Below are 25,593 nucleotides of genomic sequence, written 5' to 3' on the forward strand. Positions count from 1 at the left end.
ATAAAACAAAAAAAAAAAAAAAACAAAAAAAAAATAAAAGAAATGGTTAGAAGAAAAATCAGAGATGAAGCCAGAACTTACAAAATTAAATCAAAGATTTTAAAAATATTTGAAAGATTTGAAAAGGCATGTCAAGCTCACAAACTAACAACTTTTCCAATTATTCAGATGCATTTTGGATCAAATTTGAGATGTTTCAATTGTTAGTTTTCAAAGGTAACTGCTAGAGTTTCAGGAGCTTGTATTGCATGAATATCAAAACAGACTCTGAATGCCAACACATGCAACAAATGTGCAACAAGAACTTCCACTTGATATACATATCACACGGCTTAACAAAACATCAATTATCAAGCTGTTGAATTTAAACATATGATCTACAAATGCCTGCAAATGTATTCATATAATATATAGGCCATGGACAGACAATGAACATGTTCTATAACAAGATATTTTTTGTAATGTATTATGACATACAAAATATTATGATCCTTCACTTCATTTCATAATATGGCAAATAATTCAAACTTTTATAATAAATTGACAACAGCGCTACGATTACCTCCCCTGTTTGAACTTTTCAAAATAGCTTTGGTATCAAGGCAACTTGGATTTATTGTTGAGTCTGATGTAAAAGTGTATTGCTTTTGTTTCCAATCCTCTATTTCCCTTTAAAATCACTACTGGATTGGATCATCTGTTTAGTTTGTCAAAAAATGACACCAAAATGACACATAGCATTTGTAGTACAACAATGGCTAGCTGATGTGGTGGAAAACATTTCTGGAAAAAGGAGCATTATCGGTACATTAATGACTGAACCTCCAAGAATGAAGTTGTTAAATTCATAAACAGCTGTGACATTAATCTAACAGGTAAAACATTCTGTTGATCTTCTGGGAGATTTCAATATTTCTAAAACATTTCAAGTTTTTACAATATTCAATCCAGTAGAATTTTGAGGACAGTTGGGTTGTCTCCATTCTTATTAGCCATCTTTATTGCTTCCATCACTTCTGACTTAGAGGGTCAAGATCTGCTAAGGAAAAATCTTCTGACCCCATTGACAATCCTTTGCTGAAACCCTCCTGTAGAAATATAAAAACAGAATAAGGTATGTAAGATTTGTATATTACCTATATATTGAAGACTTACTTTTGTGTCTTAAGATTTAATCTGCAATAAAGGCTAAAGGGTATTTCACTGTTGCGAAATTGCACATATATATAGATACATACATACAACAACTAAGGATGGTTTCTTGTCTGCTATAAAGGGCCTTAGGCATCCTTCTGCCGAAGGGATTATTGAGACACCTAAATTTACACGACCGCTCTCAATTTAGATTTATAACTTTGTATTTGTTTTACATTTTAAATATGTGATGTATTTTATGTAATATTTGTGTTTTGATAAAAGGGCAGGTTGCCTCGAAAATTTGGCAATTCACTTGTCTGTACTGTTGCTATTACTTCATTGATCATATATATATACTTATATCCTTAAAGAGATAATTTTTTTGGCCCTTTCCTGTCCAGCTATTTTGAGATGGGCTCTCTTTGTACTAGCTGCTCTGGCTATCCAAATGAACAACATACGGAAGGCCTGGGGATACCATCCAGTTAATATGGTACACTATCTAACCAAAGGTCACACACCAGCAAAGTACAGTTCTCAGACAAATAGAAAAAATATCATATAAACTGAGTTTTGTGAATGAAAAACAAATATAACAACTGTATACGGAATATGAGTGACGTTCGTTGTTCCATTTTGATGGAATATCTGGTGTACCAAGAAGGAGAGCTACCTGCTGAGAAATTGATATGTATTGTGTATTTGTACATACCTGTGCATCTAGTAAAAATTTATCCATATTCTGTATAGCTTGGTCAATTTCCATGGAACTGTTTGGATTAAAGCTAGGCATACCAAAAGGATCTTCCTTTGCTTGACCTCCGACTGGGTTAGAGCCAAATGGTGTTGCACCAAATGCATCCTTTCCAGCTGCTTTTTAGGTAAATAACAGTTAATTAATCATTTAAAGAGTCTTACATAATAATTCATAATAAAAAACTTCCATCAAATGTTTTAAACATTTCTTGTGCTATTAATCGAAAATTTTTCTTAAAATTGAATTTCAGAAACTTCAGCCCTTTTATTTTTTCACCTGTGCAGACCTTCTGATTTGCCAACGAGGAAACAATTGTGTTACAAATATCTGCAGGAAGTATAGGAAAATCATTATTTTTTCCGATGATAGTATCTCTACAAACTGAACTTAGCCATTATATTCAGAAAGTAATTTCTATACAGCTACGTTACATATGCTGCAACCACCACCAACAAGCTTGTGAAACTAACAGCTTTGTAGAGCTCACTGCTACACCTACCGAACCATGTCACTCACACGAGGACAACCACACATTGTCCTTTAGAATAATGTTTTGTTCCTGAGACTTCCTATTAACTGTTTTATTGACTTGTAGATGATTGAAGTATACAGTATTAGTTCTAAAACAAATAGTCCAGGTTTTTATTCAAACAAAACTGTATCTGGGACTTGTGAAAAAAATTCCTGAGAATTTCATACCACAAGACTAAAACTCCAAGTGGACCTGGAAAATGGAATCAGCAGGTAAATATTGGAATCAGGAAAAAAACATTCAATTTGTCGTGAGATGGCATTTTCAGGTGTTGTTAACATCATAAACATTGGAATCCACCCACATCATATAATTCAGCCAAGAAATGGTGACAGGGGGCTTAGACATACCAGTGCTTTCTGAGAGTCTTGGTGATATGCTGGTGACATTCCTCTATAGCTATAGTTTCAACAAGACACTTCTAGATTTTGGACGTCCTAACCTTATGTAACTGAGTTTTATAAAACTCAAATATACATGTAGTCTCATTTGATAACATTATATATTCTTTTCCCAAAAAAACATTATACGGAAGGAGTAGAAAATGTAACTAACAACTATTAAAAAAAAAAAAAAAACCCTAGCAGGATTGAGCTATATTTAGTAACAAAACTTGAAACTAATACTGTATTTAGACTCAAAACCAAATAACAGTACAATCTACTATCATGTGACCACTACCTGCTTGGCTATTGGTCGGTTGAGTGGGTGATGTCATTTGCAGTGGCTGTGTCTGACTGTGTGTCCTTGATCTTGAACTAGGAGGGGGTGGTGACACTACAACAACATTGATAGAAAAGCTGTTGTCATGACAACAATATTGATACAGCACTTGTATGCTGTCATGACAACAAGACTCACCCAATATGTGAAACAAATAATAGCATGCAAGCAACAAATACTGTATTAATCCTGCAATACGCCCTGGGGCCATCATACTGCTTCTTTCTTCAAGTCTGAGGGTGGGCTTATTACAGGACAACAAAATAGCACTGGTTAATAATTTTCATGAATAGCAATATAAATGGGTGGATTTGTTACAAGAATGGGTTTCCTTTCCCATATAAATCGTTTGTGATCTTTTTTTCCTTTCTCTGCTAAAGTATTCAATAAATTTCATTCTATTTGTCCTTTGGCCACAATAACATGGAATATGTATCTGTGATTACTCAAGGTCAAGAGCAATGAGCTAATAAGAAATGCATAAGAAAATAGGAGTATTATATTTATTCACCAATAAGCCCATGCCTGGTAATAAACCCACCTATATGTATTACTGTCCAGTAAAAACATCTACAGATTGTATTGTTATGGTTCTGTAATAAGCCCACCCTCTTGCATATGTTAGAGGCAACATGCTGGCCTCCTGGTCTTATTTTAAGAAAGACACTCATTACTTCTGAAGGTGACAATTTTCAGCTAACTTCAGATCTATATTGTAACATATGAACCTGAGATTGGTGAAATATGTATGTGTTAAATACTGCACAATGTGCAAGAGAAATGTATGATTTTTTTTATCAATTAATATCTGATAAAAATGAAATATTACAGATGTCTTTAACAAGTTAAATAAAAATTTTCATTTAAGTATGACATTGCTACCTTGTACAAATTGTATATTGAAATTTGTCATTTAAGCCTTTATTGAGAGTTTTATGAGTACAATATTTATACCGTGACTTCAAATCCCCTACAAGTGTGATAGGAGAGCAATATATCATTATATGGTTACAGGTACAAAATGACATGTATGATATGGTGAAAATGCACATTTTAAAATATGGCGTGGAGTAAATAGCCCGTGGCTCTAAAATGTGTGTGTATCCCACACGATAACATGCAAAGCCATCCCACAAGGCTGAAGAATTCCCTCTATTCCTCAGCACTCATACAAAAGCCAGGCTCTTGTGTATTGTCATTGAATCTCATATCAAATAATCTTGCTAAAGTGGGGAAAAATCCTACATGTATAACACAGAAATCATACATATATCCCTACTGTTCAAATACTAGTGAAAGTTATGGCAAACTGTGAAGCAAAGACGATATCCTTTAGAAGAACTAAATTTGGATGAATCAGATCTTGGTGAATTTTGGCAAATTAGCGCAATAAAAGAATAGCACATCTATTACAACTGCTATTTACTTGTAATCAACATATAGAACTTGCAATTAGCATAATTATATTTTAGCACAAAATATTCAGCTAGGAGGAAAGTGCTAAAATAAGATTACAGCTAAAATATGTTTACAGCATACACACATACTGTATAAAATGCATGTTCGGACCTGAAAAATCTGGGAAAAAATATAAACAGTAAACTTTAATCAGTAATGGCTCACGGTGACAAAATCTTAGCCAATCATAAATTTCACTGAATAAACAGCATCACCAATATTTGGTACACACATAAAACTGCATTTGGCATAATCAAGTTATTTCCCTTTAACTTACATATCCCAGAACTTTGACCACTAGAGGGCACTGTGCCATTTGTTCCGTTGGTCTTCGGCTGACTGTAGGTATTGTTTTCATCAAACAACAGATTTTCTAATCGTCGTCCGACTGTAGATTGTTTTGCAGCCTGCAACTAAAACCAAAGAAAAAATATAAACAGACGAAAAATATTCAAAGCATTTATATTTAGAGCTACAGTTAATATACATTCCTCTACAGCATTACAATAATTTGTGCAAGTTTATATATCAATTGAAATCCTAGAAAATACTTCAAAAACCCACAAAATCAAATTACAAATTTACAACTACAGTGAAAAACTGATCTATGTGAGAAAACAAATTCCACTTCCCAACCGCAAAGTCCTTTCATTTCTCAATATCATTAGGAGCAATACAAGCAATGACATGTTAATACGTCTGATCTCTAGTTAAACAGTTTCAAATATTTTAGAACATTTTTTTTGTTGTGTAATATGTATATGAAAAAAATGTAAATATTATTGATCTGTTGGTGATTTTTGTGCGATTTATACTTTGAAAATGAATAGAATTTGAAGGGTAGAATTTATTACTACATAAAGATTGTAGAAAAAATAAATGTGAAAACAATAACAAAATATATACAGACTGCTTTAGAGGAGAAGTGTTTGAAAACAACATTAAGTTTCTATCTACTGGTAGACTACTAAATAGCCATGGAATCTAAAATGACATGAAACACAGAAAAACTTGTAAGAAAAGTGAAAATGTCTATGTAGACATGGCATCCATTTATATCAAACAAAATCAGGACATACCTTTAGCTGAAGTCAACCACACATATCTCGTGTGATAAGTGTCATACCTTAAAATCTGACTTTTTGTGGGGAGCAATTTTTGTGTTTTTTTCTAGGATATTTGATTTTGAGAATACACATACCTCAATAAACCTTATTAGTTTGTGGATCTAATAATTCATGTGCTAAAAATATCCACAAAGTAAACAAAGTCCCCAACAACAGTGAATGAGTTATAAGTAATAGCTGCCAAATTTAGGACATGGATTATAAATTCATTTTTCAAGTTTTTATGTAACTAGTTTAGCTTTTAGGATACAATTTTCCGGGGTTTTTTTTCTGACTTTTTTTTTACCATTAAACAACATGATATATGCAAAAAAGATTTGAAATCCTTGTAGTGACAATTACACATTGACTTTTAACCCTGATAATCAGCAGTGTAAATATTAAAGTGTTTAATGTATGGTATTAAACGTTGTCTTTCCAAACATGCAAACCATTTGTAATTAGATAGATCTGTAAATAGCCAAGCATTAAAAAATCTAATACCAAACTATACAGCTTAAATATTTCACGATTTTCTTTCTCTTTGCCTCAACAATTTTCCAGTGCCTTATAAAATGGTATCAGTGTTAACTTTGCTCTTTTAGAAATGCACATTTCAGTCACCATTTCTTCATGCTTGCAATGAAATTAATTCAACAGGCTCTCCATTGACACATGCTATAAAACATAAAGTTCACAAAAGCACTGCAAATAAAAAACAAAACAAATAAAAACTTATATTAACACTCAAACACCGTGCAAATCAAATAAAAACAAAAGCTCCAGTTTTAAGCATGCAATTAGTAAATAGTCTCTAAACAAACACCAAAAAAAAGAAAATCTTGACAAGTTAGAGGCTACAATGAACAATCAAGTTCTGTTAGTGAGAGTTAAAGGAGAGGTGAACCAAGGGACATAACTTAATTGTACCTCCGACTTAGTGTGATCGTCAGTGGTACTCTCGTCTGTTGGCGGTGAACTTGCTAGTGTAAGTATGGTAGAATCTTTGTCATTCTCATCTGAAATCTGCTGACGCAAGTTTTTATGAATTATTGTAACACAGTTTCTAAATATCAAACATCTTGAATATCATATGTTTATTACTGCAGTACAACTATCTTATATTTACAACTATTTGTAAAATACTACAAACAGTTCAAATAATTAATCACACAAATATTCGGAATTTGGACATTTGTTTGTTTTTTCTTTTTTTTTAACTTCCAAGGTATATATTAAAACATGTTTTGGTTGTACCATATTAATATTTACTAAAAGTTTCATTTTTGTGTTACAAGTGTATCTGAAGAATGGTAATGAAATCCCTGTATAGATCCAAGGTTTGAGTACAATCTCATACAGATATAAAAATCATTGCTTCCACCATCAGTCTTGTTAGTACTTGGTGTAAAAAAAGATGGTTTACTTTATAATAACAAATTTTTATAATTATGTATCAAAAACTGGATAAAATCAATGAAAATAACTGAAACCACATGTACCAATGTTTTCAACTGAAATGATGAAAATCACTTCCATTTCTATTTCCAAAACTGAAACATATTTTTTTTCAAAACTTGATTTTTCTTTTTTCTTATTCAGTTTGAAAATTCTCAATTTTCAAAGAGTAGTAGGCTAGACAACAATTGAAGAAATTATTAATGAACTATTAGATAATATGAAGAACACCAAAGTAAATAAATCAATTATAAGTATATCAAGCAAAAATCACTTCAAAAAACAAGTTGTGCATTTGTTATTATGTTATTAGATAAGGTACTGAATAAGACCGTTTATTTACCGTTGGGGAGGTGTGTCCATTTCTAGGTGAATCCTGTTTGAAATTGACCATTTGATATTGACAACAGTTACAAGCATCCTCTTAGTCATAGCAACAGTGAGTATTAAATACTTATACAATTAATCTGGATCAGTCTCCACAGCAATATTCTTACAATTCAGTAATCGTTATTCAAAATCAATTTCTGTACTAGACCTTCAAAATCAAGATTTGTTTGGAAAAAAAAGGTATGTAACTTAAATTATTTGGGAATTAGGCCATGTCTGGTAAAAAGCCCACCCACATCTACTGCAATTTCAGATGACGTACCAATGAATCCAAATGTCAGGTAATAAGCCCACCTCCTGATTTAAGGTTATATGTCCTTCCTCTGCTTTGTTCTGGGTAAATTTGGTACACTGATTTTTCTTATATAAAAATGGCTTTATTTCATGACCTAAAGTAACTGATATTGGAAAACCTTTTATGCTTAAAGTTCTGACTTTTTACACTGTTTGCTTTTCTCTGCTGGGTACAGAGCTTCAAAAAATAAAAATAAATATGATCTTCAACTCCCAACAGAAAAATGAGGATGAAATGTTGATATTTATATGAAATATCAGTGGCAACACAAATATATGGGTTTGGATATAACTTCTGTTCCAAATTTTGCATACACATAAATGTTACCAGTGTGGTGAAATATACATATATATAGTGCCATAAGTAGGGTTTGAATTTTGATGAATTAGAAATAAATTTAAAACGGAAAATTGTGAAAGTTAAAACATCAGTAGTCAGATAAAGATGTTTAACAGACATGTTGTGGGGATAAAACAACATTGCTCAGATAAGACAGGACAATTTTCTGGGGAAGGAGGGGGAGGTTGCATTATCATTATGTTTTGGACAAGCTGCAAGATCAACTAGGCATGGAATTCAACAGACTTTCTGCTATATATACTGTACATGAAAATATAAAAATTCATGCCTGCCAAATGCTAACATATCACACAAAACCAACAAAACCAACATCAATATAACATTCAATTTCAAAAATGCATAACCTGTAGCATGATAACCAGAAATACAGGCCGAGGTACATAATCAATACTAGACACAGGATGCTGAGTACTAAGCATGACATAATTATTCTGAAATTGCTTTATTTTTCATCTCAATTACTATTTGCAATACCTGATGAACAGATTTTTCCATCACATATCTGTTCATTTTAAAAAATATTTATCAAACAAATTGAAAATTTACGTATATGCTGACGGAGATCTCCATATCTTCATTGACTGTTATTTTATAATTACATCTACAGACATGTAAGTCTTACATATCCTTGTTGATTACATAAAACTTATTCTAGAATCAGGCGAAACATATCCACTGCTAGCAGATCTAGGATTTCTAAATGGATGGTGACTTTCCTTTGTCTCCTACTAGACTGTTACTCAAACTAACTGTTATACACATAATCATTTTGTATGTTCAGTTTCTGATGATAATTCTGCAATGACAGGAAACCTATTCAATGAAAAGTGGGAGATTGTTCCTTAGATATGTCACACTTCAATTCTTCCTTGTTGAACGACCTCTATAATGTTAAGATACTCAATCATCTAAGATATAATGTTTAATGACCTTTTTACAGTGTTGAATGATCCATTTATAATGACTGACCTATTGTATGTTTGATGACCTAAATACTGTATTTGGTGACCTATATACTTATTTGATGACCTATATACTGTATTTGATGACCTATATACTGTATCTGATGACCTATATACTGTATTTGATGACGTATATACTGTATTTGTTGACCTATATACAGTTTTGAATGATCCGTATATGATGATTGATCTATAGTATGTTTAATAACCTATATATTACATTGTATATTACTTTGATGACATATATATTGTTTTTGATGACCTATACACAGTGGTGACCCTCACCTGTTGATTTCTCATGTTGTCTGTCGTGGTTTGCTGTCTCTCAAGTTCCTGAACTCTCAGCTTCAGGGTAAGGTTTTCTTTCTCCAGACTTTGAACCTACAACACAGATTCAGGGAATCAATACATCACAAGTTTATCTTATATTTTTTAAGAATCATTCCTGTCTAGGTTCTCTCTCTTTTTAATATGCCTGGTATAATAGTAGCATTGAAAATTGACCTGACATGGCAGAAATGAACGAGTCTAAAAATCAGCTGATTTCATCCTATACATGATTACTGATAAATCATTTGATGCAACATATGGAAATTATTTTGCATCAGGAAAAAAATCCACTTTTACTGTTTTCTGATTCTTTCTTATTTTTAATTCCAAATTTTGATATAAATGGAGCAATCCAACCAGTTAATATTAAAACTTTTCATAGATCTGTTTCCATTGTTTCTTCATCAATGGAAAGAATCCTGAATGTAGATTTAAGTGTTATACACAAGTCATTTACACCTCAATAAAAACTAGAATCTTTTACCTTTTTTTGTAGCATCAAATACTGTTTCTTCAGATCAAAATCGCGACTTGATGTTTCTAGGAATCTCCTGTAAGCCAGGTCAAATGCTTGTCCTATTGTTAATGTTATCTCTTCAGCCTGCCAATAAATACAAGACATGATGTAAGTAAACCTCTGTATAAAGGTCATCTGTGTACATGGACCAACTCTGTATAAATGCCTCATGTGTGTGCAAGTATCAGGACCACATCTGTATATAATCTACAATAACTGTGTATAAAGGTCATCTGTGGACTGGACATGTAGAGACAGCCAACATGTAAGGACAATCTCTATAGAGAGACAACCTGTTCATAAGAACCACCTCTGTATAGGGAAACATGTATATAAAGACCATCTCTATAGGGAGACAACCTATATATAGGGACTATTGCTGTATAGAGAGACAACCTATATATAGGACTCTTGCTGTAAAGAGAGACATCCTATATATAGGGACTATTGCTGTATAGAGAGACAACCTATATATAGGACTATTGCTGTAAAGAGAGACATCCTATATATAGGGACTATTGCTGTATAGAGAGTCAACCTATATATAGGGACTATTGCTGTATATAGAGACAACCTATATATAAGGACTATTGCTGTATAGAGAGACAACCTATATATAGGGACTATTGCTGTATAGAGAGACAACCCATATATAGGGACTATTGCTGTATAGAGAGACAACCTATATATAGGGACTATTGCTGTATAGAGAGACAACCTATATATAGGACTATTTCTGTAAAGAGAGACATCCTATATATAGGGACTATTGCTGTATAGAGAGACAACCTATATATAGGACTATTGCTGTAAAGAGAGACATCCTATATATAGGGACTATTGCTGTATAGAGAGACAACCTATATATAGGGACTATTGCTGTATAGAGACAACCTATATATAGGGACTATTGCTGTATAGAGAGACAACCCATATATAGGGACTATTGCTGTATAGAGAGACAACCCATATATAGGGACTATTGCTGTATAGAGAGACAACCTATATATAGGGACTATTGCTGTATAGAGAGACAACCTATATATAGGACTATTGCTGTAAAGAGAGACATCCTATATATAGGGACTATTGCTGTATAGAGACAACCTATATATAGGGACTATTGCTGTATAGAGACAACCTATATATAGGGACTATTGCTGTATAGAGACAACCTATATATAGGGACTATTGCTGTATAGAGACAACCTATATATAGGGACTATTGCTGTATAGAGAGACAACCCATATATAGGGACTATTGCTGTATAGAGAGACAACCTATATATAGGGACTATTGCTGTATAGAGAGACAACCTATATATAGGACTATTGCTGTAAAGAGAGACATCCTATATATAGGGACTATTGCTGTATAGAGACAACCTATATATAGGGACTATTGCTGTATAGAGACAACCTATATATAGGGACTATTGCTGTATAGAGACAACCTATATATAGGGACTATTGCTGTATAGAGAGACAACCCATATATAGGGACTATTGCTGTATAGAGAGACAACCTATATATAGGGACTATTGCTGTATAGAGAGACAACCTATATATAGGACTATTGCTGTAAAGAGAGACATCCTATATATAGGGACTATTGCTGTATAGAGAGACAACCTATATATAGGACTATTGCTGTAAAGAGAGACATCCTATATATAGGGACTATTGCTGTATAGAGAGACAACCTATATATAGGACTATTGCTGTAAAGAGAGACATCCTATATATAGGGACTATTGCTGTATAGAGAGACAACCTATATATAGGGACTATTGCTGTATAGAGACAACCTATATATAGGGACTATTGCTGTATAGAGACAACCTATATATAGGGACTATTGCTGTATAGAGACAACCTATATATAGGGACTATTGCTGTATAGAGACAACCTAAATATAGGGAATTCCTTTATTTTTATTTAGTTTATATGGGTATAAGTTATGTTTTCATTTCAGATAATGAAAATATACTTACACACTTTTCGCTGTCAAAAACATAGCAGAAGTGTTGATTAGAGTCACCAGCCTTGGCTATAAAAGTAAACATCCTCTTGTCAGATTTATCGTCAGCACAGTATGATATCCTGTGTAATGCATATTGATGCATAATCATCTGAAATACAAAGGGGTTTGATACAACATAAACACACAGGTGTCTGATTATCTCAAATAACAATGCCTTAGGCTTTATCTTAATACAGACCGTCCAGAGTCATGTTCATCATACATCAAACATATATGATTAGATTTGCCTAACAGCGACTGAAATAATGTGATATATTACTGCAAACCTATTTAAACTGAAAACTGTATAATTTTTTATCTCCACTAACTTGAATTCTTTAAATTTGTAAACTCTGTCTTGATTTCAACCAATGTATCTAACCAAAGTTTTACATTTCAACCAAAGTGAACCAGACACTAACCCTAGTCTTATATTTTAACCAACATGTACCACACACTAACCCCAGTTTTAGATTTTAACTAATGTGTACCACACACTAACCCTAGTTTTAGATTTTAACCAATGTGTACCACACACTAACCCTAGTTTTAGATTTTAACCAATGTGTACCACACACTAACCTTAGTTTTAGATTTTAACCAATGTGTACCACACACTAACCCTAGTTTCAGATTTTAACCAACATGTACCACACACTAACCCTAATTTTATTTTTAACCAATGTGTACCACACACTAACCCTAGTTTTAGATTTTAACCAACATGTACCACACACTAACCCTAGTTTTAGATTTTAACCAACATGTACCACACACTAACCCTAGTTTTAGATTTTAACCAATGTGTACACACTCTAACCTCAGGTTTTGACTTGCTAATCATTGCTTGGCCACTCTAACCTTAGTGCTTTGTTGTAATCAATGTAACACATTCTCACCTTTGTTTTTGGATCCTGTACAGTGACTCCATCAGCAGATATAGTTAGCTCTACTTTTGGTGGTTTTTGGCCTTCCGCTTTTTTAATGTGTTTATTGAACTGAAATAAAATGTAATATAACAATAGGATATAAAAGCTGACACAAGGCTATTTTTTTATTTTGGTTCACAATTGGACATGAGCCATGTTGACAAAACAATTCACTCAAATTTTCTCTTCCAGCTGTGAATTTATAGCCCTGTAGGTATTTTGTATTTCTGGTGTATCTTACAAAAATATGACAAGTTTTATCAAAGAAATCTTCAAATGCCTCATAGCTTAAGGTGGAACTGTATGCATTGTGGTTTGTGACCTGTAGGTATATCAAAGTTCAAGGCACAAAGCTGTGTTTGTGTTTTTAGGCCACAAGAAATTTGATGGAATGATGTTTGATGTGTTTTTCCAATACATGTCACACTTCAATAAAAAGAAATTCACAAAAAATTTAATAGGTTGCTCTTTTTCATAAAGACAAAAAAATGAATATAAAGTCTTACTGTAAATGTACAAGCATACTTAAAATTCTTTCACCAATGAAATTAGAATTTATAAAAAAAATCACATTTTTTAAAACCCTGTTTGGAATGGTTGTTGAAATATATTCAGCTTTATAAAAATAAATTATCAACATTATGTGAAGCACTTTTATGAGAATATATATTTAGATAAAAAAAGGAGGACAAAAGAAAACAAAATAAAAACAAAAAGCAAAAAAAAAAAAAAAAAAACCAATTTAAAAAAATTGCCAACAACAATAAACATTACAAAGAATGAGTACATGTATTGCAGTTTTAATCAGAATTCACTCTTAGTAAAAATATAATTAAAACAATTGTGCTTTGTATCTCTTCTCTCTGAAATTCCATCTCAGACAATGTAACATAGTGAATATTTAAGAAAGGTTGGCCGTTATTTCACAGTTACAATCACCCTGTACCTTCCTTTTCCTGATAGCATCCTTTACAACCTCTGTTCCTTTTGGATTTTCAACTTCACTCTCGCCCAGAAACTACAAAGTAAACAGACATGAGAGGTAAGGCCATTACTGCTGCACTCCAAGGTATCATAAAACCAGCCATCAACTTTTTCCTTGATTTCGTTTTTTATACATTTATTGATATTTATTGAACGGCATTGCAATACCAACAAATCTACAGTACAAGCAATTCTCTCTAATTGGGAAATGTTCCAGCATATTCTTGTGTGTCTGCTATATGTATAGAATCGTGTTTCCTTTTATTGGGCTCCACCAGAAGCCATCATAAACAATGACTATATAAAACAACACACCATTTAAAATACATGTGCATGACTTTACTTTTCTATAATTTCAAGGATTTCCAATGGTATCATTATGTCTAGTAAGGGATTTCCAATGGTATCATTATGTCTAGTAAAGGATTTCCAATGGTATCATTATGTCTAGTAAGGGATTTCCAATGGTATCATTATGTCTAGTAAAGGATTTCCAATGATATCATTATGTCTAGTAAAGGATTTCCAATGGTATCATTATGTCTAGTAAAGGATTTCCAATGGTATCATTATGTCTAGTAAAGGATTTCCAATGGTATCATTATGTTTAGTAAAGGATTTCCAATGGTATCATTATGTCTATGGTATCATTATGTCTAGTAAAGGATTTCCAATGGTATCATTATGTCTAGTAACATATATTTATCACATTTAGACAGAATTTAAACCTGTTTTACACGGGTGATAACTGTTCAATCCATGCATGTCCTACAGGGGTAAGGATTGCTATGTCATTAAGGATTGCTATATCATACTGGTAAGGATTGCTATATCATACTGGTACGGATTGCTATATCATACTGGTACGGATTGCTATATCATACTGGTAAGGACTGCTGTATCATACTGGTAAGGATAGCTGTATCATACTGGTAAGGATTGCTATATCATACTGGTAAGGATTGCTGTATCATACTGGTAAGGATTGCTATATCATACTGGTAAGGATTGCTATATCATACTGGTAAGGATTGCTATATTATTTGGATTGCTATATCATACTGGTAAGGATTGCTATATCATTCTGGTAAGGATTGCTATATCATACTGGTAAGGATTGCTATATCATACTGGTAAGGATTGCTATATCATACTGGTAAGGATTGCTATATCATACTGGTAAGGATTGCTATATCATACTAGTAAGGATTGCTATATTATTTGGATTGCTATATCATACTGGTAAGGATTGCTATATCATACTGGTAAGGATTGCTATATCATTCTGGTAAGGATTGCTATATCATACTGGTAAGGATTGCTATATCATACTGGTAAGGATTGCTATATCATACTGGTAAGGATTGCTATATCATTCTGGTAAGGATTGCTGTATCATACTGGTAAGGATTGCTGTATCATACTGGTAAGGATTGCTATATCCTACTGGTAAGGATTGCTATATCATACTGGTAAGGATTGCTATATCATACTGGTAAGGATTGCTATATCCTACTGGTAAGGATTGCTATATCATACTGGTAAGGATTGCTGTATCATACTGGTAATGATTGCTATATCATACTGGTACGGATTGCTATATCATTCTGGTAAGGATTGCTGTATCATACTGGTAAGGATTGCTATATTATTTGGATTGCTATATCATACTGGTAAGGATTGCTATATCATACTGGTAAGGATTGCTATATCATTCTGGTAAGGATTGCTGTATCATACTGGTAAGGATTGCTATATCATACTGGTAAGGATTGCTGTATCATACTGGTAAGGATTGCTATATCATACTGGTAAGGATTGCTATATTATTTGGATTGCTATATCATACTGGTAAGGATTGCTATATCATACTGGTAAGGATTGCTATATTATTTGGATTGCTATATCATACTGGTAAGGATTGCTATATCATACTGGTAAGGATTGCTATATTATTTGGATTGCTATATCATACTGGTAAGGATTGCTATATCATACTGGTAAGGATTGCTATATCATTCTGGTAAGACGCCCATGTCTGGTAATTAACCCATCAATATCTATTGCTTGAGACAATACACAATATTTTAACATCTTGTAATAAGCCCACCCCATGACAGTGGTTAAGTGGCTATGTTACCTGTAATAAGCCCACCCGGACATTGATTCAGTGGCTATGTTACCTGTAATAAGCCCACCCTTGACATTGATTCAGTGATTATACTACCCTGTAATAAGCCCACCCCATGACAGTGGTTAAGTGGCTATGTTACCTGTAATAAGCCCACCCTTGACATTGATTCAGTGATTATACTACCCTGTAATAAGCCCACCCGGACATTGATTCAGTGGCTATGGTACCCTGTAATAAGCCCACCCTTGGCATTGATTCAGTGATAATACTACCCTGTAATTAGCCCACCTTCAGAGAGTGATTCAGTAGCTAAGTGTTGGCGTACTGTGCATATAAAAAAAATATATATATTAATGTATATCTACCTACCTTAACGTTATACACAATGTGTCCCCTTAACAAAGTTTCTGGGGGATGGACCCACTGCTTGTTAGCTGTAAAAAAAGAACATTCCATTCAAATTTTCACCTTTCAATATCATTTTGCAAGACATAAAATAGGAAGTAACAACCTGTATGTTTGTAGGTCTACCATGGTTTTTATGGTAAAGAAACTACCTGTATGTTTGTAGGTCTACCATGGTATCTATGGTAAAGAAACTACCTGTATGTTTGTAGGTATACAATGGTTTTTATGGTAAAGTAACAACCTGTATGTTTGTAGGTATACAATGGTTTTTATGGTAAAGAAACTACCTGTATGTTTGTAGGTATACAATGGTTTTTATGGTAAAGAAACTACCTGTATGTTTGTAGGTATACAATGGTTTTTATGGTAAAGAAACTACCTGTATGTTTGTAGGTATACAATGGTTTTTATGGTAAAGAAACTACCTGTATGTTTGTAGGTATACCATGGTTTTTATGGTAAAGAAACTACCTGTATGTTTGTAGGTCTACCATGGTTTTTATGGTAAAGAAACTACCTGTATGTTTGTAGGTATACCATGGTTTTTATGGTAAAGAAACTACCTGTATGTTTGTAGGTATACCATGGTTTTTATGGTAAAGTAACAACCTGTATGTTTGTAGGTATACAATGGTTTTTATGGTAAAGAAACTACCTGTATGTTTGTAGGTATACCATGGTTTTTATGGTAAAGAAACTACCTGTATGTTTGTAGGTATACCATGGTTTTTATGGTAAAGAAACTACCTGTATGTTTGTAGGTCTACCATGGTTTTTATGGTAAAGAAACTACCTGTATGTTTGTAGGTATACCATGGTTTTTATGGTAAAGAAACTACCTGTATGTTTGTAGGTATACCATGGTTTTTATGGTAAAGAAACTACCTGTATGTTTGTAGGTATACAATGGTTTTTATGGTAAAGAAACTACCTGTATGTTTGTAGGTATACAATGGTTTTTATGGTAAAGAAACTACCTGTATGTTTGTAGGTATACAATGGTTTTTATGGTAAAGAAACTACCTGTATGTTTGTAGGTCTACCATAGTTTTTATGGTAAAGAAACTACCTGTATGTTTGTAGGTATACAATGGTTTTTATGGTAAAGAAACTACCTGTATGTTTGTAGGTATACAATGGTTTTTATGGTAAAGAAACTACCTGTATGTTTGTAGGTATACCATGGTTTTTATGGTAAAGAAACTACCTGTATGTTTGTAGGTCTACCATGGTTTTTATGGTAAAGAAACTACCTGTATGTTTGTAGGTCTACCATGGTTTTTATGGTAAAGAAACTACCTGTATGTTTGTAGGTATACCATGGTTTTTATGGTAAAGAAACTACCTGTATGTTTGTAGGTATACAATGGTTTTTATGGTAAAGAAACTACCTGTATGTTTGTAGGTATACAATGGTTTTTATGGTAAAGAAACTACCTGTATGTTTGTAGGTATACCATGGTTTTTATGGTAAAGAAACTACCTGTATGTTTGTAGGTCTACCATGGTTTTTATGGTAAAGAAACTACCTGTATGTTTGTAGGTATACCATGGTTTTTATGGTAAAGAAACTACCTGTATGTTTGTAGGTATACCATGGTTTTTATGGTAAAGTAACAACCTGTATGTTTGTAGGTATACAATGGTTTTTATGGTAAAGAAACTACCTGTATGTTTGTAGGTATACCATGGTTTTTATGGTAAAGAAACTACCTGTATGTTTGTAGGTATACCATGGTTTTTATGGTAAAGAAACTACCTGTATGTTTGTAGGTCTACCATGGTTTTTATGGTAAAGAAACTACCTGTATGTTTGTAGGTATACCATGGTTTTTATGGTAAAGAAACTACCTGTATGTTTGTAGGTATACCATGGTTTTTATGGTAAAGAAACTACCTGTATGTTTGTAGGTATACAATGGTTTTTATGGTAAAGAAACTACCTGTATGTTTGTAGGTATACAATGGTTTTTATGGTAAAGAAACTACCTGTATGTTTGTAGGTATACAATGGTTTTTATGGTAAAGAAACTACCTGTATGTTTGTAGGTCTACCATAGTTTTTATGGTAAAGAAACTACCTGTATGTTTGTAGGTATACAATGGTTTTTATGGTAAAGAAACTACCTGTATGTTTGTAGGTATACAATGGTTTTTATGGTAAAGAAACTACCTGTATGTTTGTAGGTATACCATGGTTTTTATGGTAAAGAAACTACCTGTATGTTTGTAGGTCTACCATGGTTTTTATGGTAAAGAAACTACCTGTATGTTTGTAGGTCTACCATGGTTTTTATGGTAAAGAAACTACCTGTATGTTTGTAGGTATACCATGGTTTTTATGGTAAAGAAACTACCTGTATGTTTGTAGGTATACAATGGTTTTTATGGTAAAGAAACTACCTGTATGTTTGTAGGTATACCATGGTTTTTATGGTAAAGAAACTACCTGTATGTTTGTAGGTATACCATGGTTTTTATGGTAAAGAAACTACCTGTATGTTTGTAGGTATACCATGGTTTTTATGGTAAAGAAACTACCTGTATGTTTGTAGGTCTACCATGGTATCTATGGTGAAAACCTGGACTTTTTTTAAGGCACATTCTGTGTTGGTTGTTTTTTTTTCAGATGTTACCAAGGTACCAGTGGTATTATGAAATAATTTTATGGTCGAATGTAATATGGTGTATTGACCAGAAGAAACCTGTCAATATCTTAACATGTTAATTACACAGACATAGTATAAAGTACAAAACTGAATATATTAACCTTAACTAGTTCATTGAGCAGCTTCTATTGTAACACCTGTATGTATGTTAACCTGAAACCATGTTGTAATAACACTCACTCACCATGACGATGTTAAGGTAACAGGTCTGATTCGTCAACTGTAAAGTTCTGTTTGATGATGTTTGGTGTTATATAAGTGTACTTTAGAATTAGATTTGTAGTCTAAAACATTACCTATAAACAGTACCTAGAGATAACAGTGTCAGTTCAACAACTCTGCTGACGTTGAAGCAACAGGTGTCAGCGAGACAGCCATGTAAGATCACACTCATATCAATGGAGGATAGACATCCTATTACGTTAATTGTTTGTTACCTTTTCGCAACTGTTTCTTTTTATAGTCAAGAGAATAGAAGCCTAAACAGGTTCTCATCACACACTCTGATGACAAAGTCTGGTTTAGATTTGTCACATTTAATGGAGCAAGTTGAAGGTTCTGATCAAATATAGTTTTCCCTGGTGAAATCGTGATTGTTAACAAGTTTTAAACTATAAACTTAATTTATTTACAAACAACTGTGAAACATATCCTATCAAGTTATATTTTAATCACTCTGGTTGCCTGGGATGGAAACTCATGTTTTATAACAGGCAAGATGCCCATAGGGCCTGTATCGCTCAATTATTGGTATACATGCCGATCGGTTGGGTATTTCCAATTTTCATTTCAGTAATAATTACCATAACTTTAGTATGCATATTTACCACTAATTCCCATTCATTTGTATATAATATGAACAAAAAGGAGAGCCCAATTAACCCCCAATAGGCAGCCCCTTTACCTGCTCTTCGTTCCTGCTCATGGCTGCAAAATATGCCCTTTTTTATCTATGGCAATGAGTTGTACGTTTTCTACCTGTCTACACTCTACACACGCAGTATTCCCCCATTTTGTTTCTGATTCTGGTTCATTTTCATATCAGGTTTACCACATTTATTCCCATTTGTTAGTTGTTTCTGTGACCGTGTATTTTTGGCCCATTTACTCCGTCTCTGACCGGACACATGGCAGTGAGTGTACTTTGTTTTTGTTTCTTTGATTCCTTTGTGTATGTTGCTGGTTTGCTATTTTGTTTAGAAGTTTTTTTATTTATAATTCAATCTCTTGACATATTTTCAGTGTTTTTACCTTTCAGCAGTGAATTAAAATATCATTATTTCTATTGCTTTTTTTTGGTTGTTATGCCCTTGTACAATGGCTAGTAATAGTCTTCGCTGCGATAAGAGTTTACATGGTTATCTGGTTGGTATCTCAACTATGTCAAAAATATGACCCAGAAATAATGTTCCTAGAGGTGAGCCACTCCCATTGGTCAATTTTTACATAATGAATGTGTTTGCTTGATGACAAGTAATTCTCTAATATATGGTTATGGGATGGGGATTTCAACTGTTTCACAGATATAACCTCGAAATGAAGTCCAGAGGGGTTGGGCCATACCCATGGGCCAGTTCTTAACTTTGTGAATATGTTTAATATCTTTTGATGCCTAGCATTACTATATACGGTATAGGGGTGGGGATCTCAACTGCTTCAAAGATATATAAACATTTCCCTCAGTTAGCCCCTCCCCTCCTGCCCTTAGATGCTTCTGGCCAAATTTGGACAAAATTCAATTATTCCAACACCAGTAGTAGGATTTTGAAGAATATTTTTTTTTTGAGCCTATCACCTCCTGCCCCAGGCAGCCAAGACCCACCATTTATAAAAAATTGATTTCTCTTTATCCAAACATCCTTCAGACCAAATTTGGGCAAATCCAATTATTCCAACATGAGGAATAGGATTTTATATATTACTCGCTCTATTTTCTCTGTTATACCTTGCCCCTCCTGTCCCTATGGGTTGAGATCCACTGTTAATACAAAATTGATTCCCTTTCACCAAAACATGATTCACATCAAATTTAGGCAAAATCCAATTATTCCTACTGAAGGAGTAGGATTTTGAAGAATTTGCACTATTTCTCATATTGGGTCTTGCCCTTCCCACCCCAGGAAGCCAAGATTTGCCACTTAAACAAAATTGTTTTCTTTTCACCCAAAAATGCTTCTGACGAAATGTTGGCAAAAACCAATTATTCCTATACATGGAGTAGGGTTTTAAAGAATTTGCTCTATTTCCCCTAATTGGGCCTGTCCCTCCCCTATCCACCATTTATACAAAACTGATTCCCCTTCACCAAAACATGATTCAGACCAAAGTAGGACAAAATTTGATTATTCCTATATGAAGAGTATGACTAGTAGCGTTTTGTAGCAACAGTTGACAGATGATGGATAAGGGACGCTGCAGTACCCTTAAAGCTCACTTGGCCCTTTCGGAGCCACAAAGCATGGCATTATTCTCCGCACCCAGCTGTTGGTGTAAAACCCAAATATGGTATATATACTAGTATAACAATGTGACAAAACTCAATAATGTACCACTACTATCACCTGATGATCTTGTACAGTGAAAGCACTAGTGCAAAATGTAACATCTTCTTTTATCAAGTATCAATGAAATGTCCTACATCTCCTCAACTTCAACATTATATGATATATATCAACCTTACAGTAAGAGTTTATATATAGATGTAGATCCTGTCAATGAACAAATTTAAGCAACACTCTCTAGACTCAGAAGTAATACAAGAAGTTACAAGAAATTGAAAAATTTGACAGAAACAGAAAAAGGATTAATAATAAAATATCCTCAGTAAGAAAAAGCACAGCTAGGGCACTAATCTAATATATACAGAAAGTTTTCAGGAGTTGAGTGGAATGGTTTTGAAGTTGTAGCCTGGAAAGGAAAGATAACAATAATTTTGTGTTTTTTGGCTATGTTTCCATGGTAACACAAAAAATATAAAAAATGAAATGTTGTCAATAGCAAAAGGCACAATTAGGACACAAACTTCACACATACAGCATGTTTTGTTATGTTATAGCTTGGAAAAGCACTCTGAGGGATGGATGGACGGACGGAGCCCAAATTAATATCCCCTGCAAATGCTTTTTACAGTCGATAAAAAAGCAACCAGATGCAAAAAACAAATGTAACCATTTAACTGTTCTGATACGGCATTTACAGGACAAATAAATGACAGAGTTTCAGAGGAAAACATGTTATATATATTTGCCTACAAAGAAACGTTATTTACAACACTTATAACTGCCATTATGATGCTTAGATCAAAACCGATATCAACACACAGATTTGGCAGTTATAGGTGTTGTCTACATAGAGGACAGTCTCAGACGAAATGAAACTGGGACAACTGAATGGACAGACTAGGAATTGTGGTAATTTATCTATATACTACTTACAACACTTTTCATACACTTAATGTTGTATAGCATGAAAGTTTATTTTCTAACCTCTTAGATTATGTTAGATACATTTAAATTTATATATATGGGATTATAGGCCAATTAAAACTGGTTGTGCTGTTGGTATTGAAAGCAAATTTATACATCATTGATTTTTAGATGGATCTTAACATGTTTACTTCAATAAATCTTAACACTAACAGTTCTAAAATTTCATATACAACTTTGACACAATTTGAGTGTTGACATCAGCAAAGAACAAAAAGGCATAAAAAAATCTGACACCTACCTGCCCTCATGTTTCCGCTGAGGCTGAACGGGTTGGTGGGATCTGTCAGTAGACTGAGGGGTGAGGACAACGTGTCCGGGGGCTCCGGGGATGACCGCTGGGCTAGACGGGTACTGCTCGGCTGCTTATTTATGCCGACATGTATAAACTTCCTCTTTCCAAAATCCCTGTTTGGTATAAGGACAGTACTTTGACTACTCTTAAAATAATCTCTGGCCACCTTGATGGAGGCTGTGCTAGTGTCTACCATGTCTTATTATGTTGGGTTTGACCACTTGTACACAAGTCCAAGATATAAAGGTCAACCAGTTATAACACTAGACACAGAAAACATACACAATAGCTGGAAGGCGGATTAGTGGCTGGAATGAAGTGTCAAATTACTCAAATTGTAGCTCAATGCTGCAATAGTATGATTTTGTTGTACAAGTGCAGTTGGATTTTATCCAATCAATCAAAAGACGTAGCTGGCATAATGTTCAATAAAACAATTCAGGAATGGTAAAATCCTCAGCCCCACGATGGAAATATATTCCACCTCAATAACGAGTTGACAACAGGTAGCACACACAGGTAAGGACAGCTCAACACTAGGATGTAAAATAAAGTATGCTGATTGGAGTAGCTTCACTGACTGTAGATAAAGAGACAATGTCTTACTAATCAGTGACTGTGTGAATGACCCCAAAGGTCACCCGCACCTTGACCACAACTGATCTCAGACAAATGGTCAGTCTCTGACAAATTTTCAGATTTCTGACACAGACTACCTACTGGTGGTAAAGCTAGTGTTTGATCTGCTATCAATGATAAATTCTCATATACCTTAGACGGTTTAGGTCTAGAGTTCAAATCATTGTTATATATAGGACTGAGATATAAATGAAATTTGTTTCTGATAATCAAACTGTCTTTTTCTCTATACAGGTGTATAAATAGACTTTGCACCTTGTTAGGCCTATCTATACCTACATCTATACTGGTATAATGTGCAGTGATGAACAAACACAACACCAATAAGTCAGCTAGCTAGCTAGATCAACAATAACATAACTACTTAGTATAGAATTTTAATCCTAAATTAACCGGAGCATATATATTGTCATGTAAGATATACACACCAAAATACCTTCATGATTTTGGCAAACAATTTGTTAAATGACCTTCAACTTGAGATCTATGACAGCCAAGAATCATATTACTTATTCAAAGTGTAAAAGCAATATACCTGTATTAAACTTCTATATATAGCTAAAATGTCAACTAAGAAAGGACACACAGGTGGGCTCTGAACCCTAACAATGAAAAACTTCTGCTCAGTTAAACTATATTCTTTTTTATAAGATGCATTACGGTATTAAAGAAATTTCAATCTTGATTACTGTTTGAATGAAATTCAGGAATTTGTTAAAGGTCTAAACAAAACATTTCATCATGACTGATGGTAGACACGAAATGTAACAAAGTCTCTAACAGCTAACAAAAATTAGTCATAACAGGTTCAATCGGAATCGTCAGTTTCTCTCGATAAGTGATGTCAGATGGACATAAACATGTAACAAACATACATCGATCCGAAAGTGTGGAACTGATAATGAATTTTATCTTCAAAATAATCAAAATTCTTCAAAAATCTGATGATATTTCAGAGAAAAGAAAGAAGAAAAACCAGTAAATAAGAATTTATATAAACAATTTTCAAATTTGTTTTTAAATCAAGTTATTATTATTAAGGTATGAAAATCTAAACTTTTATATAAATCAACTTCCTTTATTTCAACTTGGCTAACTATAATCAATGCAAACTTAAATTTAATAATAACAAGCTTATTACATGTATTCTTGATAAAAATGAAATAGAACTGAATTATTATATAGAACCAAATTTCCTTAAGAAATCCTTTCCAGAATTCTAAATGTTAAAACGAATCAGCTAATTGACAAACATGTCTAACTGTTAACAATGGCTAACATACATAGATAAGAAAGGTGTAGATAACAATGAAATGTGATTCCCACTCTATATATAGAACATTTTCAGTCACCCACTATATGTGTTTTGTGATTGTTGTTGGTACATTTATATAACTTTAGACTAAAGCATACATCATATATAGGTATATATACCATTGTATTATGTATTCATTAACATATTTTTCATAGTAAATAAAATATGGACTTGGCACCTGAATTACAATTATTTTATGACAGAAGTTCAAAAGAAGAATTTATTCCACAAACTTGAAGCCTCTCACAAAGGACTGACTTTAATCAAATTTGTTTTTATAACAAAGTTAAATGTCAACTGCTTGTTAGTATAACCATTAACCTGTGACATTCAAACTGGACTCTATAACTTAAATAAGTCACTATTGAATGATAAATGTACGTGTCCTAAGAGAATTACAAGACTGATGTTAATTAACAAACTTTTCTACTCATTGTTATATCACAGATCGAGATCAATTTCAAGCACATATTCTATGCTGACATGTCCAAATTTTCAACTTCCTGAAACGTGTTTCATAACAATTCAACAATGACATGTGATTAATTCAGAACTTGTTATGTACAACCAAACTTGTTACAATGAAAATCACAAAATATTGTAAATATTCCACAACTGAATCGTGACATATGTATAAAAGTTTGTTTCTAGAATTTTGTCTGGTTCATTGAACAGACACAATTCC

The 25,593-nt window shown here is 33.3% G+C and overlaps 1 protein-coding gene across 2 annotated transcripts; it reads right to left on the bottom strand.

Annotated features, from left to right (window-relative positions):
* Positions 1-51: 51 nt before the first annotated feature.
* On the bottom strand, positions 52-23,150 carry LOC132556873 (PTB domain-containing engulfment adapter protein 1-like). Of its 2 annotated transcripts, none has more exons than XM_060221325.1 (11): positions 22,901-23,150; positions 16,467-16,531; positions 13,926-13,997; positions 12,950-13,048; positions 12,022-12,159; positions 9,993-10,109; positions 9,464-9,559; positions 4,885-5,020; positions 3,108-3,203; positions 1,850-2,007; positions 52-1,088 (listed from the first exon to the last, which is right to left on the bottom strand). In XM_060221325.1, the coding sequence occupies exons 1-11, from the start codon at positions 23,148-23,150 to the stop codon at positions 1,011-1,013; spliced, it is 1,305 nt and encodes a 434-aa protein (XP_060077308.1). In that variant the 3' UTR covers positions 52-1,010. The 2 variants fall into 2 exon arrangements, with proteins under 2 accessions (XP_060077308.1, XP_060077307.1); XM_060221324.1 differs by having other exon boundaries at positions 1,850-2,010.
* Between the last annotated feature and the right edge of the window lie 2,443 nt (positions 23,151-25,593).

This window comes from Ylistrum balloti, unplaced genomic scaffold (genome assembly GCF_031769215.1).
Source record: "Ylistrum balloti isolate Yb309-2 unplaced genomic scaffold, AGI_CSIRO_Ybal_v1 Utg370598, whole genome shotgun sequence".
Classification (NCBI taxonomy): domain Eukaryota; kingdom Metazoa; phylum Mollusca; class Bivalvia; order Pectinida; family Pectinidae; genus Ylistrum; species Ylistrum balloti.

Coding starts and splice junctions, on each gene's coding strand:
- LOC132556873 (XM_060221324.1), bottom strand. CDS start 23,150: ATGGTAGACACTAGCACAGCCTCCATCAAGGTGGCCAGAGATTATTTT. Junction 13,049..13,925: donor ATGCTATCAGGAAAAGGAAG/GTACAGGGTGAT, acceptor ATTTTATTTCAG/TTCAATAAACACATTAAAAA. Junction 2,011..3,107: donor ACCGACCAATAGCCAAGCAG/GTAGTGGTCACA, acceptor TTACCTAAAAAG/CAGCTGGAAAGGATGCATTT.